General features: G+C 47.1%; 1 protein-coding gene across 3 annotated transcripts in view; it reads right to left on the bottom strand.

Annotated features, from left to right (window-relative positions):
• The window catches only part of Duox (dual oxidase), a 448,965-nt gene that overhangs the window by 400,841 nt on the left and 35,838 nt on the right, over nt 1-12,286 (bottom strand). The window contains exon 2 of one of the 3 annotated variants that reach the window (XM_065437132.1): nt 4,507-4,572. The exons of the other annotated variants lie outside the window; for them this stretch is intronic. Within the exon in view, the coding sequence (XP_065293204.1) occupies nt 4,507-4,572 (66 nt within the window). The remainder of the gene's footprint in view (nt 1-4,506; nt 4,573-12,286) is intronic. 3 annotated transcript variants of the gene reach the window in all.

Genomic DNA, 12,286 nt, shown 5'->3' with positions numbered 1-12,286 from the left:
GTCAAAAATTTTGGGCAGGGATCTTTCGTGCAACATATAACCTGCAGTATAGTAGATCAAAGCACTACTGCTCATTTTTTCTTGTTTTTTACCCCTGGTACTCAGGAAAAGTAAGCTGAATGCTTAGCATAATGCTTAGCATACGATGGAAGAATACTTCCACCGTGGGCGTGTGTTATCGCGGGGAATCTCGTGGACAACGTCATTCACGGTGATAGAGAACGCGCGCTCGGCTAAGCTGTTTTCGAAATGTTTTTCACAAACCGCAGCAGTTGGTGCCGGCCTTCTGTCCGTTCTCCTGATCATTCTTGCCCATTCTGCTGCCGCTTCATATCAGGTGGTGGAGTGAACAAGGATACACGCCCTTTGTTCGAGCGGTAACCGCTTCTACACAACGGCACAAAGCAGGTCCTCTCCTTGCACTGTTTCTATAGCTTCGGCATTTTTTCACCACCGCCGCATAGATCTCGCAATGACAGGCACACGAACATAACAACCACGCACAAACAAACACGCAACGCTGCTACAACACTGAAAACACAAACACAGAAACCGATGCAACAGCTGCGAAACTGATATGCGAAGCAGACGACACACGCAGTCTGCCCCCACCCATGCGGCAGCGACCTCTGCCGGCCATCGTGGGCATTCATTGCAGGCGGCGCCACGCTCGCCCATTGAAAAGAGCTGGTGGATGGCACACTAGCCAGTATATTCTAGGCACTATAACAATTCTGACCCGTCGGGTCAGCCCCAGAAGCAATCCGACGAAGCAAAGGCGGAACGCCTACAAGGCAACCGACAGCTCACATCGACCGTAGCCAGTCCGGAAAAGACTCCCATTGCCCAACTGCGAGCGAGTGCGGATTAAGATTGGTAAAACAGTGCGTTCTCACAAACAGGCGTTTTGTCGCGCCACATGTAAGCACACATTCTAGAATGTTCCTCCATTCCACCTAAGCGAATGGCAGAGCCGTCCCTCTGAGGAAGTAGGCGATGCTTTATTGACACACCATGGCAATTGTCGAGAAGCGTAGCTTCTTCCGTCAAGGGGCGGTACTGTACTCAACTCCGCTGAGTGCAGAAAGAGCTCTTAGTGCAGGAACGTTTGAAAATACGGGGGTATGCCTTGTCATCGCTGAAACTGGCAAACAAAATGTCAACGAGGCTGTGTGCACACCTTTCAGCCCCTGTTTCTTGTCATGAAGCTATAATCAATATGAGCATATCGGAGAAGCCCAGACATACCTTGATCACACTCCTCTTTGCTTGCGTTCAAGCCACAAAAGTTCACCCTAGCACTGCCCATCATTCCGGAAACAAAACCACAAGAGCTTCCGAAGCCGTCGAAAACTGCAAACGACTACGTAGTTTAATTGCTGACCAGACGTCAGTCGAAGCCACACAAAAAAAAAAAAACTCCTGGGAGTTTCGCTTACTAAAACCAGCTTGCTCTCCAAATTCGCTAATTGTTGGTGCTGTCATGATTCCGTTAAAATTACGTTGGTGAATGTATCTTACACCGTCAATGTCCAAGTAATGTACCTATAATTCTTCCCTTTCACGTCACCCTCCTGGAGAATTATTGTGACGGTGGCCTTGGTCTAGGTTTCTCCCTTTTGAAAACACTAAAGCATTCTGCATGCAAGAACGCAAGCGTTCCGTGGACCATATTGCTGCCATCTTGTATCTAAAGAATTCTCGTTCTATTTGTTCCTGCTGCTTTTGCCTCGGACGTACGTATCTTGCAAATACCACCTAATCTCATCTCTTGTTACGCACGGAGCTTCAGTTTTTTTTTATAGCCACTGCGTCTAAACATGATAACGTAGTTGCCATGGCTGCACTGTATCACAGTCCTGAATTTCTTTGGTGGCGTATTTTGAAAATTTCTCACGTCATTACCCTGCTCATATTGACTGTCATACCCCTTGTTTCCTCCAAGTATCGCCCTAGCTACTTTTTTTTTCTTTCCGTAATGCTCTACTTAAAGGTCAAGCTTTCTTTGGCTATTCCCTCAACTTTGCGGTCTAGCCCAGTGTACGACAACATCGACCATTCGTTATGGGCCAGAACGGAAAAGTGGGCCCAATAGGTATGAACAATTAGGCATGTGCCACAAGGTAGGTGCCCAGATAACAAAATAAGAGAAAAAAATGTGACAAAGTCGAGTAAAGAGAAGTAGCGCAGTCCAAGGATGCAGCTAAGTTTCGAGAAAAAAGTGCATTGCACAGAATAGGAAAACAGTATGGCGATGTAATTTCATAGGATCTCTACATATACGCTGTCTGCAATGAGCAAAGAGCGTTGTGCTACAATGAAATGAAGACATTCAGAAAACCTAAGAAAATGCTTCTGTTATCACAGATTGGCATATATGCGTGCGATCCGGGGAATTTTTTTCAATACTGTAGGAAGGTCTTATTTCGAAGGTGGCTTGATCTTTTTTATTAGCTTACACAGTTCAAAGTTAATTTGACCTGATCATCTAAGTCGGACGGTTTTATGAAATTTCTTTTCCATTCGTGGGAATGGCCAAAAACGTTGCGGAGAAAATTTTTGTTGCAAGCAAATTTACAATTTTTAGAAGCTGGCTGTTCTTCTGTAGCAAATTACCAAAAACAAAAGTTTAAATGAAAGTTACGAGGTGTAATATCTTAGTGCACGCGTTTTTAACTGCTACAGAAACGGCCCGCTTCAATCGCAGCAAAAGCACGCCAAATTGAATGCGAACGGAACTGAATAAATATTGGCTTATGAAAAAGATCAGGGCTAACCTAAAATGGCAGAAAAGGTTCTACTAAGCGCCTCTGTGAGTAGCACTCCCACGTTAACACTAAACAAACATGAAAATTTTCCACACTTAGGGTGCTGTTAAAATCGTGGTTTTTCTCCGCCAACAGCAAACGTATTAGAAATACCATCACATAAAATACAATACAAAAACAAAACTACTTAGATTACAAATATAGAGTTGTCTGTCAGAATTTAAGTACTGCAAGAATGTGCAAATGAGGAACAGAACGAAATGCTCAATAAAAGCACCCTAGAATGCTAAATTGATGTTTTCAGCAAGAATAACAAAAAATTAAAGGCTAGTCTGAACCGATCAAGTCTATTATGTCTATAGTCTATGATGGCTCTGTGGTATAATGTAGTCTATTGTAATCAGTCTACAGCAGAGCGGCTTACCCGCCGTAGTTGCTTAGTGGCTATGGCGTTGGGCTGCTAAGCACGAGATGGCGGGATGGAACCTCGGCCACGGCAGCCGCACTTCGATGGCGGCGAAATGCGAAAACACCTGTGTGCTTAGATTTAGGTGCACGTTAAGGAACCCCAGTTGGACCAAATTTCCGGAGTCCACCAGTATGGGGTGCCCCATGATTAGAAATTGTTTCTTGCATGTAAGATTTATTTGAAGAGCACGGCAAACGTCCCTCGAAGGCAACGCGTAAACATACACCAGCGAGTTCTATTGTTCCTGATCCTTTGGCTGCGCCTTGAATTTCCTCAGACGATTCCTTATGGTAAGACCCGCTGCCCTGCGGTAAGTAATATATGTACAACGCTGCAACTGGTACAGTCATTAAAGATGCATGGAAGTCATCGCATGACAACCATCACGCTAGTAGTGAGGCATGTGGAACTAAATAGCGGAGCAAGCAGCGCATTACGGTGCATCATCTGTGTCCCGTTTTGTAGCGTAGAAGACGTACGCAACGAACTCGACGTTCTCAGTTGCATAGTTGATTTCGTGAAGCAGCCATACACAGGTCAGCACATACCGAATGGGAAAAAAGTGTTATGGATACTCCACAGCAATGGCTGGCTTTCCCTGTGATGGTGTGCTAAGTTTGATAGGAGGAGGAATTATCTCGGCTACATTAAATCTTTTCCAAGCCATTCTGCATGAGTGCATTGTTGTTTCGGTGGCTCTAGAAACTATTTGGGTTGTCATTTAACTCTGACATGGGTACTCATGACTGTTTACTAATAAACTGAAAGCAATTCAGCAGGTTGAACACACAACACCTTGCCCATTAGTGCCGTGCCACGAGCCAGCACAGCAACTGAGAGATATGAAAATCAAACACCTGATCATGAAGGACCCCGTGTTGTGACTCGCACTAAGTGGCATTCTTCAGGCAAGCCACAATTTATTCAAGAAGCGCTTAGAAATGGGACATTACCACATTGAATGAGTACAGAAAACATGGGTGTATCTCCATGCGACGTTGAATCCTTCCCTTGATTGTGGAAAATTTCATTTTAATTATTTGGCCATGACCAAAAACATAAGTGTAACCAGGTTGCAAGCTACAAAAACGCAATTCGCGAATCTCTCATCGATCAGCTATGCTCTGTTATTTGTTTTGTATTGCCACGTTGAACTTCAACCATGCAAGGCGCTATTGAATAAGCATGCGCTCGCCCAATGGAGGTATAGATATTCAATTAAACGCATGTAGGCGTACTTTATCTAAATATCAGGAGTTCTTTACGCACGCGGACAGAATGGCTTAAGGAGGCTTGAATGCGTCTTTGTACCCAGCATAGTAGAAAGTGGAAAGCCTGCGAAAGAGATAAACAAGTTGCATTCCAAACAAGAAGCTACAAATTACAGATATAATCTTGTACAGAATAGTAAAGTTCTAGTTACGAGTGATAAGAAGTGGTGACAGATATTGAAATCACGAGAAGCAATATACACAAATAAAGGTGTAATAAAAAAGAATCAAAGCGGTGATCAATGGGGTACCGCAACATACACATATATCCATCGGTACACTAGCGTAGAAAAGGTAATATACAGGCAATTGAATGAAATACTGGCGATCTGTTCACGGTATACCACTGAATTGATTGGATTCCATAGAGTGGTATTCTGCAAATTGTTCGGCACGCACCGAAGCTCGAGTTTTTCGGATTACGCGTGGGGTATGTACAATAGTGATTCGTTGATCCCACCAGTTCAGTTTCATGTTTTCTGAGCACTTCGCATATATCATGTCGAAAAACTTTACCAATTAAACGAATCGCAGGTTTTCGCAATAGGCATATAAATTTCACCATGAAGCTTCGAGCACGCAAGGTAAAGCCTTACTGCAGGGAGTTAAAAAGATGCCCTTAAGCAGCTTTTCCCTGCATGATGTGGTGTCAACATACTAATAAAATATAGCGCACTTGCTACAATACAAAGGAATGTCACACAGACTAGTGGTTATATAGCAGCCAACCGAAGGAAGGCTGCGAGGCGTTAAAGGCGAGCATTAAAGTTCTGACAAAAAAAAAGAAGTAACGCTGGCTAGAAACCAATTCTGGCAACCGGCCGTTATCAACGTGCGACGGCTGCTACCTCAAGGCCGACCGCGCCTAAGAGCTTCCACAGTAGTTTTATATGCGAAATGTGTTCGTGGTTGAGACGCCGGGCAAGGCAGAACGAGTGGGCTCGGATATCCAGCCACGGGACAGCCTTTGTGTGTGTTTGACAGGCACCGCAGACACAGAGCGTAAGCGCGACAATTTGAGACAATATTGTAAAGCCACCATTTCTTATCCATTGACAAGCTCTGTAGAAGCAATCATAAATTGTGCTCACGCAGCCACATATACACATTGCCTTGGAAGGCACTGACACGACACAGTCCGATCGTCAAGCACCCCACTGCCCTGGCATCTGTTATGGTGGTCCCTTTCATGATGCAGACCTACCTTGGGTGTGTTTTTTAAAGCATTCTCACCTACTTTGCAAACATCGAGGGAACAGCATATCACTGCTTCACAGTTTCTGGCCAACATTTCAACGAACCGAACACCGGAGCTGCGAAGTGGCTGCTGATTTCCACCGTTACTGATGCTCCCTCATCTGGCAACCTAGGACTATTTTGTGCGCGGACAACTCCGCTGGACTATGAAACCTGCCTTCATTCCGCTACCAGACGGGGCACACTATCGTGCAGGTATCTGTCATGACGGTCCCATTCATGACGCAGGACTACCTTGTGTTGGTCTTTCGAAGTCTTCCCACCCACTTTGCAAGCATCGAGGGAACAGCGTATCAGCACTTCGCAGTTTCTGGTCAATTTTTCAACGACCCGAAGACCTGAGCTGCAACGTGGCTGCTGCTTCCCGTCGTTGTTCATGCTCTCCTCTGGCTACCTGGATCTACCTTGTGCGCGAACAACACCGCTGGACTATGAAACCCGCCTCCATTTCGCTACCAGATGGGACACGCTACGGCGCAGGCATCTTTCATGACAGTCCCATTCATGACGCAGGACTAATTCATCTTGGTGTGGTATCTTGTGTTGGCTTCTGGTTTCGATTTTTCTTCGTTTACGTCAGGGCGCCCCTGAGCGCCACACCGTGTAAAGTGCTTGCTGCGTTCCCCCTCGAAGAAATAAATCATTCTTTGCCTGGTCCCCGACTTGAGCAGTCCGGCTCTTTTTCTGCGGTGCTGAGCGTCCTGTCGTTTAGGCCTCATGTCGTAGGTCCTCCGTCCGGCCGCCACCTGGAAGCTATACCAAACTGGCGACGAGGTAAACCATTTGCTCTTTTCCTACGTGCCCTGGCCGTTCTACACCTGCTCTTATCCTGCTTCGGACATGCAAGCCGCTACGTCTACTTCTGCTCCGTCCACCTCGACTCCCCCGCCTTTGTTCTCGGTGCCCAGCATGGCGTTCGCATCCCCATGCCGCCTTTCCTTGCATTACCCGGTACTCCTTCGGTACCTTGGCTCACGTGGAAAAGTACTTTTTGCACGCTTCTCCAGGCGATCGGATGCAAGGCACTACAACACCACAGGAAGAAAGCCATTTTACTCAGTAACTTGGGCTTCGAGGGGCAGCGTCTTTACTACGACCTCGCGTCGCAAACGGACCAGACGGCTACTACTTTCGAAGATATTCTTCGCATCTTCGACCAGCTCTATGAAAAGGGCACCAATCTCCTGGTGCACCGCATTATCTTCCACGACAGGAAGCAACTACCTGGGGAAACCTTTCAGGACGTCATCACCGCACTACAAAGGCTGGCGCCTGCTTGTGTGTTCGGCGCTTGCTACGACGAGTCCTTTCGCAACCAAATTCTGCAAGGCGTCGCATCAGCAAGAATACGAGAAAGGCTACTCTACGGAGGATCGTCCCTAAGGCTCAAGAAAGCCGAGCGAATCGGCCGAAGCGTTCAGCAAGTTTACAAGAAACTTCATGTCTTCAACAGCTCTTCCGTTCAGCGCGTCTCGACGCAACGCCAAGATGGCGCCTTCTGCCATCACCTTCCTCACCAGAGCGCGCAAGATGGCGGTTCCCGCCACCCTTCTCGCTCGACCCGGCGCCTTCAAGATTGTGCTCAACGGTATGGCGGACAGTCGCATCCTCGGGACCAACGTGACGCCCGGCCCGAACTATGCGAAACCAGTCGAGACATCGCAGTCCATTGCTACCGATGTGGTTCAACTCACGACATTGCATCCGATCCAGCCAGTCCGGCAAAGCGCGTTACCTGCCGTGCGTGCGGAAAAGTGGCACATTACGCTTCGCTTCGCCGTTCAAGCAACCGAACGCAGCGACAGTCTCCTGCTCGAACGCAGCTTGTTTCCGTTACCGCTGATACAGGCTCAGCCACTACAGTCCCGTTTGTGCTTACAATTCAAGCACCGAATTTCCGTCCGGCAACAATTCACGCCCAAGTCCTCATTGCAAATACTACACTCAAGTTGCTCGTGGACACAGCAGCTACGGTGTTGCTGATGAACAGCTCCCTATACGAAGAATATTTCAAGATTTTTCTACTATCTCCTTCGAGTCTTCGACTCGAGAATTATTCGCAGCAAGAAATGCTGCATTCAGGACGTGTCTTCGTGCTCGTCAAGTACCGCAACAAGGCTGCAGTAGTGACATTTCACGTCACGAACCAACGTGATTCTCCCCTGGGCAAAGAAGCCATTCAAGCTTTGGGCATTGACATTCAAGGGTCTTCGCTCACATGTCAACAAGTATCCGGACTTCCAGCTGACCCAAGCGTCCAGCTTCCGTCTCTTCCACACAACGCTCCAGCAGAGTTTGCCCATCTGTTCTCCGGACAATTGGGACTTGTAAAGGGCTTCGTCCCCAACGTTCGGCTCCGAGCTTCAGTGCAACCACTCAGTGAAACTGCGTCCGAGTGGATTTCTCCGCTCGTCGTTGTTCGGAAGAAGGACAATTCCATTTGACTTTGCGTCGATCTTCGAGACCCCAAAAAGGCTATCATCATCGACGCCTTTCCGCTACCGAGGGCTGACGAACTGTTGCATCGACTCGCTGGTGGTCCTGTCTTCAGTAAATTGGACTTGCAGTCTGTTTATCATCAGGTTTTATTGTCCGAGAAAAGCCGTGAGCTTACTGCTTTTATCACTCATGACGGTCTTCTTCAGTTCAAGCGGGTGTGCTTCGGTTTGGCATCTGCACCATCCGCTTTCCAGCAGATCATGTCATCTGTCTTAAAATACTGTCCAGGCACCTTGTGCTACCTCAATGATGTTCTTGTAGTGGGTCACATTCAACGTGACCACGGCAGAAATTTGCAACCGCCCTGTCTAAAATAAGTAATTCAGGCATGCAGCTTAAGCACAAGTGCGTATTGAGTGCCCCAGGATTAACTTTCTTAGGATATAAAATTTCTGCAAACGGCTTTTCGACGATGGATAGCAAAATTCAGGCAATTGTAGAGGCACCATAGCCTAAAAACAAAAAGGCTCTACATTCATTTCTGTGCCACACGGGATAGTATGCTAAATTTATCCCGCAGTATACCGACGTAGTGGAACCGCTAAGGAAACTCCTAAGGCAAGGACAAGCATTTGTCTTGCATTGGGATACTGAATACAGCTTTCAGGCGATTAAAGACATACTTGCATCGCGCCCGGTGGTACGCATGTTTCAACCGCATCTTCCTATTGTTGTGACGGTTGATGCTTCTGACGTTGGCATAAGAGCCGTCCTACAGCAAAAATGCGCAAATGAGCTCTTTACAGTAGCTTTTGCTTCTAGTACGTTATCTTCCGTAGAATGATGGTACTCCGTAGGTGAACGGGAAGCATTGGCAGGTCTGTTTGCATGAGAACACTGGCATGTTTACTTGTGGGGTCGACAGTTCACTCTACGAACTGATCACTAAGCTCCAGTCGCATTGCTATCTTCAAAGGGTCCTGAACAGCGACCATTAAGAATCGCAAGGTAGAATGCAAAATTGCTATATTACCATTTCACCATTGAGTACTGTAAAGGTGACCAAAATGTCATTGCGGACGCATTGTCACGCCTACGTGTCCCTCCCGAATGTCAACCAGCACTAGATCAGGAAATGGTGTCTTTAGTTTCAACTTGTACTACAAAGGAGGAATTCCAAGCAGCCACACAAGGAGATCTTGTCTGCCAAGCATTAAAAGACAAAATAGTAAAAGGATGGAGAACTACAGCGGACCTTCTGCCAGTGTTATAAGCATATGCTGCTGTACAGTCCGAATTGTCCTACATAAATAATCTGGTTCTCCGAGGTGAACGTATCGTTCCTCCGGCTTTCTTGCGTCAGGCACTGCTATCTATTCCTCATGAAGGTCACTTAGGCGTCACGAAAACCAAGCTAAGATTGAGAGGCATCTACTCGTGGCCTCACATGGATATGCAAGTTGAGAAACTTGAGGGAAACTGCTTTGTCTGCCAAAAAGCAGCTCAATCTACCAAACCATCTTTCGCTCCATTACAACCTATCGAATGGCCATTAAGACCATGGGAGAAGTTAGCCATAGACATAATAGGCCCCCTTTATCGTGCTCCACAGTATCACGCTTTGCATTGGTCGTGGTTGACTATCATGAAGTTGCTTTTATGCCTTCGGTCACATTCCAAGCCATCATGCGCAGTCTCATGTCCATATTCAGTAGAGAAGGATTTCCTGATGCTATAGTGTTCGACAATGGACCACAGTTTGTTTCTGCACTGTTCGAAAACTTCCTGAAGGAAAGTGGCATTAAGCATTTCTTGTCTTCTCTTTACTACCCACAGGCCAATGCCCAGGTAGAAAGAATTAACCGTGTTCTTAAATAGTTCATACAGATTGCTATTTTGGAACAGCGAGACCTCACGCTAGGGGTATTAGAATACTTAGCAATATACAGGTTTACTCCACATATGATCACCGGCGTGTCTCCAGCTATGGGCTCCATAGTCGACAACCGCAAACTCGTCTGGACGTAGCAAGCATGCCTCCAATTTATCCGGAATTCGCTTCTCCAAAGTTGCGCCAGGAAGTGCAGAGTAGAGTACGGGAAAAACAGGATGTGGATCGTCATCGCGCAACCAAATTTCCTGAGTTTCAGCCAGGCGATCTTGTTAGGGTACGTAATACACGGAAATCTGGTCCTAAATACTCCGGTTCATTGAAGATTTATCGCAATGTAGGTCGAAGTACTTTCCAGCTTGAAAATGGCAAGCGTTGGAATGCATCATCTAACTGGTCAAGTACTCGGTATGTAAGGGTGAAACAATAAATGGAAGGCATCATTCGACGATAGTTTTCTACCTTTTCTTCCAATTCCTAACGGTACCCGTTTTCCTGCGGCAGCCACGTCTTTGCAACCGCCTGTTTCACCACCGCCATCGGGTTCACCCCGTGCAGAAACATCTCCTGAACGTCCGTACGACACTCTACCCCAAGACACTGCTCTTGAAAACACACAGGCCACTGACGCACCTTACAGTCCCTGTACAAGTAACAGTTCGGGTGTTCCTCCTCTACAACCTGAACCAGTCCTCCGTAGGTCTACACGTTATAGACAACCTCCGCAACGGTTTAAGGATTGTTTCCAGGTAACTTTCTTCCTTGGGTTACTGTCTACAGAGGTTTCAACGCTCCCATGCGAATTCGGCTCTTAACGCCAAAAGTTCTTCCTTATATGTTTGTTAGGTAAATGGGGTTTAAAGGGACCCTGAAACGCTTTTGACGATTTTCTACAAACGTACTGAGTCGTTAGAGTAGGTCCTTCTGATCATTAATTGACACATCTAAGTGCTCTGCGTAAAGCGTGTAATTTATTATAAGGTTTTAAAAATGCACATTGCTGCCAATCGCAGCGCACTGCTCGGCGGAATTTTAAGCCGCCCCTACCCATATGACCGAAATCACCCATATGACGTCAGTGGGGTGAGCTATGCGATTGGCTGACCAGGGCGCGTGATCGATAATTTTTCCAACTTTATGGTAAACAAATGATCTTCGTAATAGTTGGAATGTTAGTTAATTTGTTTTTATAGAAAGAAAGTAGCATAAAGAGAATGCACAAGAACAATTTTTCAGTACACTTAAGCACTTCCGGCAGACAGCAAGTGTCGTCTGCTTGTGTTACAACGTACTCCATTTTGACGAGAGCTCCGCGGTCAGAGTAGGTCTCAGTCTTTTCGCGAGCACTATGACTCGACTTTGTTGCCTTGTGGACTGCAAACGTAGCGACTGGCAATATGTCAAGCGGCGACATCGCGTCCCTCTGCAAGGCAGCGTACGAGCGAACTGGTTGCTGCGCATCGGACTGCCGCTATCCGATCGGCGCCAGTATTTGTGCGTTTGTGGCCGTCACTTTACACCGGAAGATTACTAACGCAATAGCGTTTCGCGAGTCCCGTATTAGGGCAAACGTTAGCGCAAGGGGACAGGGCCTGGCCGCTTGACTGTGCCGTAACGGGACGAGCCGAGATGAGCAGAAGGGCAAATGTGAATGGTCTGCACGGTGCAGCCACCTGGTGGCATAGAGCTCAACCATACAGAGTAGCAGCAACGAAGCGTATTCTTCTTTGCTGCTGGTGCGTATTTTTTCGCAGGAGTGTAATCATCAACATGTTGTTTTTATAAATGTTTAAAATGTCTTGCACTTGGTTAGAGCAATATTAGCGCTTTGTTTGGCTGGTTAAGCACTGCGCCAACAAGTGTCTGGACCGTGCAGACCGATCAGGCCGCTCACGTACGTCTACGCCAAAGTTTCTTCATCAGCTTGAGTTTATGCCTCCAGTCAATTGCCGAAATGACCAGCTTGCCTGTGGTTAACGGAATACCAGACACGTTCGGTGCTACGACAGAATGCTCGCAATGCACGCTGCTTCGATAGCTCTCCCTTGGGGTCAACAGCCAAGCGGCTAGCGGAGAGGTTTCGCGCGGGCGGAGGCAGGCTCCAAAACCACCGGAAGTGGACGATGTGACGTCGCATCGTGACGCAGGACCAGTGAACGCGGAGCTTAGCCCCGCTCGCTCGGCGAACGAG

The sequence above is a fragment of the Dermacentor albipictus genome, chromosome 1 (genome assembly GCF_038994185.2).
Source record: "Dermacentor albipictus isolate Rhodes 1998 colony chromosome 1, USDA_Dalb.pri_finalv2, whole genome shotgun sequence".
NCBI lineage: Eukaryota > Metazoa > Arthropoda > Arachnida > Ixodida > Ixodidae > Dermacentor > Dermacentor albipictus.
This window is presented reverse-complemented; position numbering and strand designations above follow the sequence as displayed.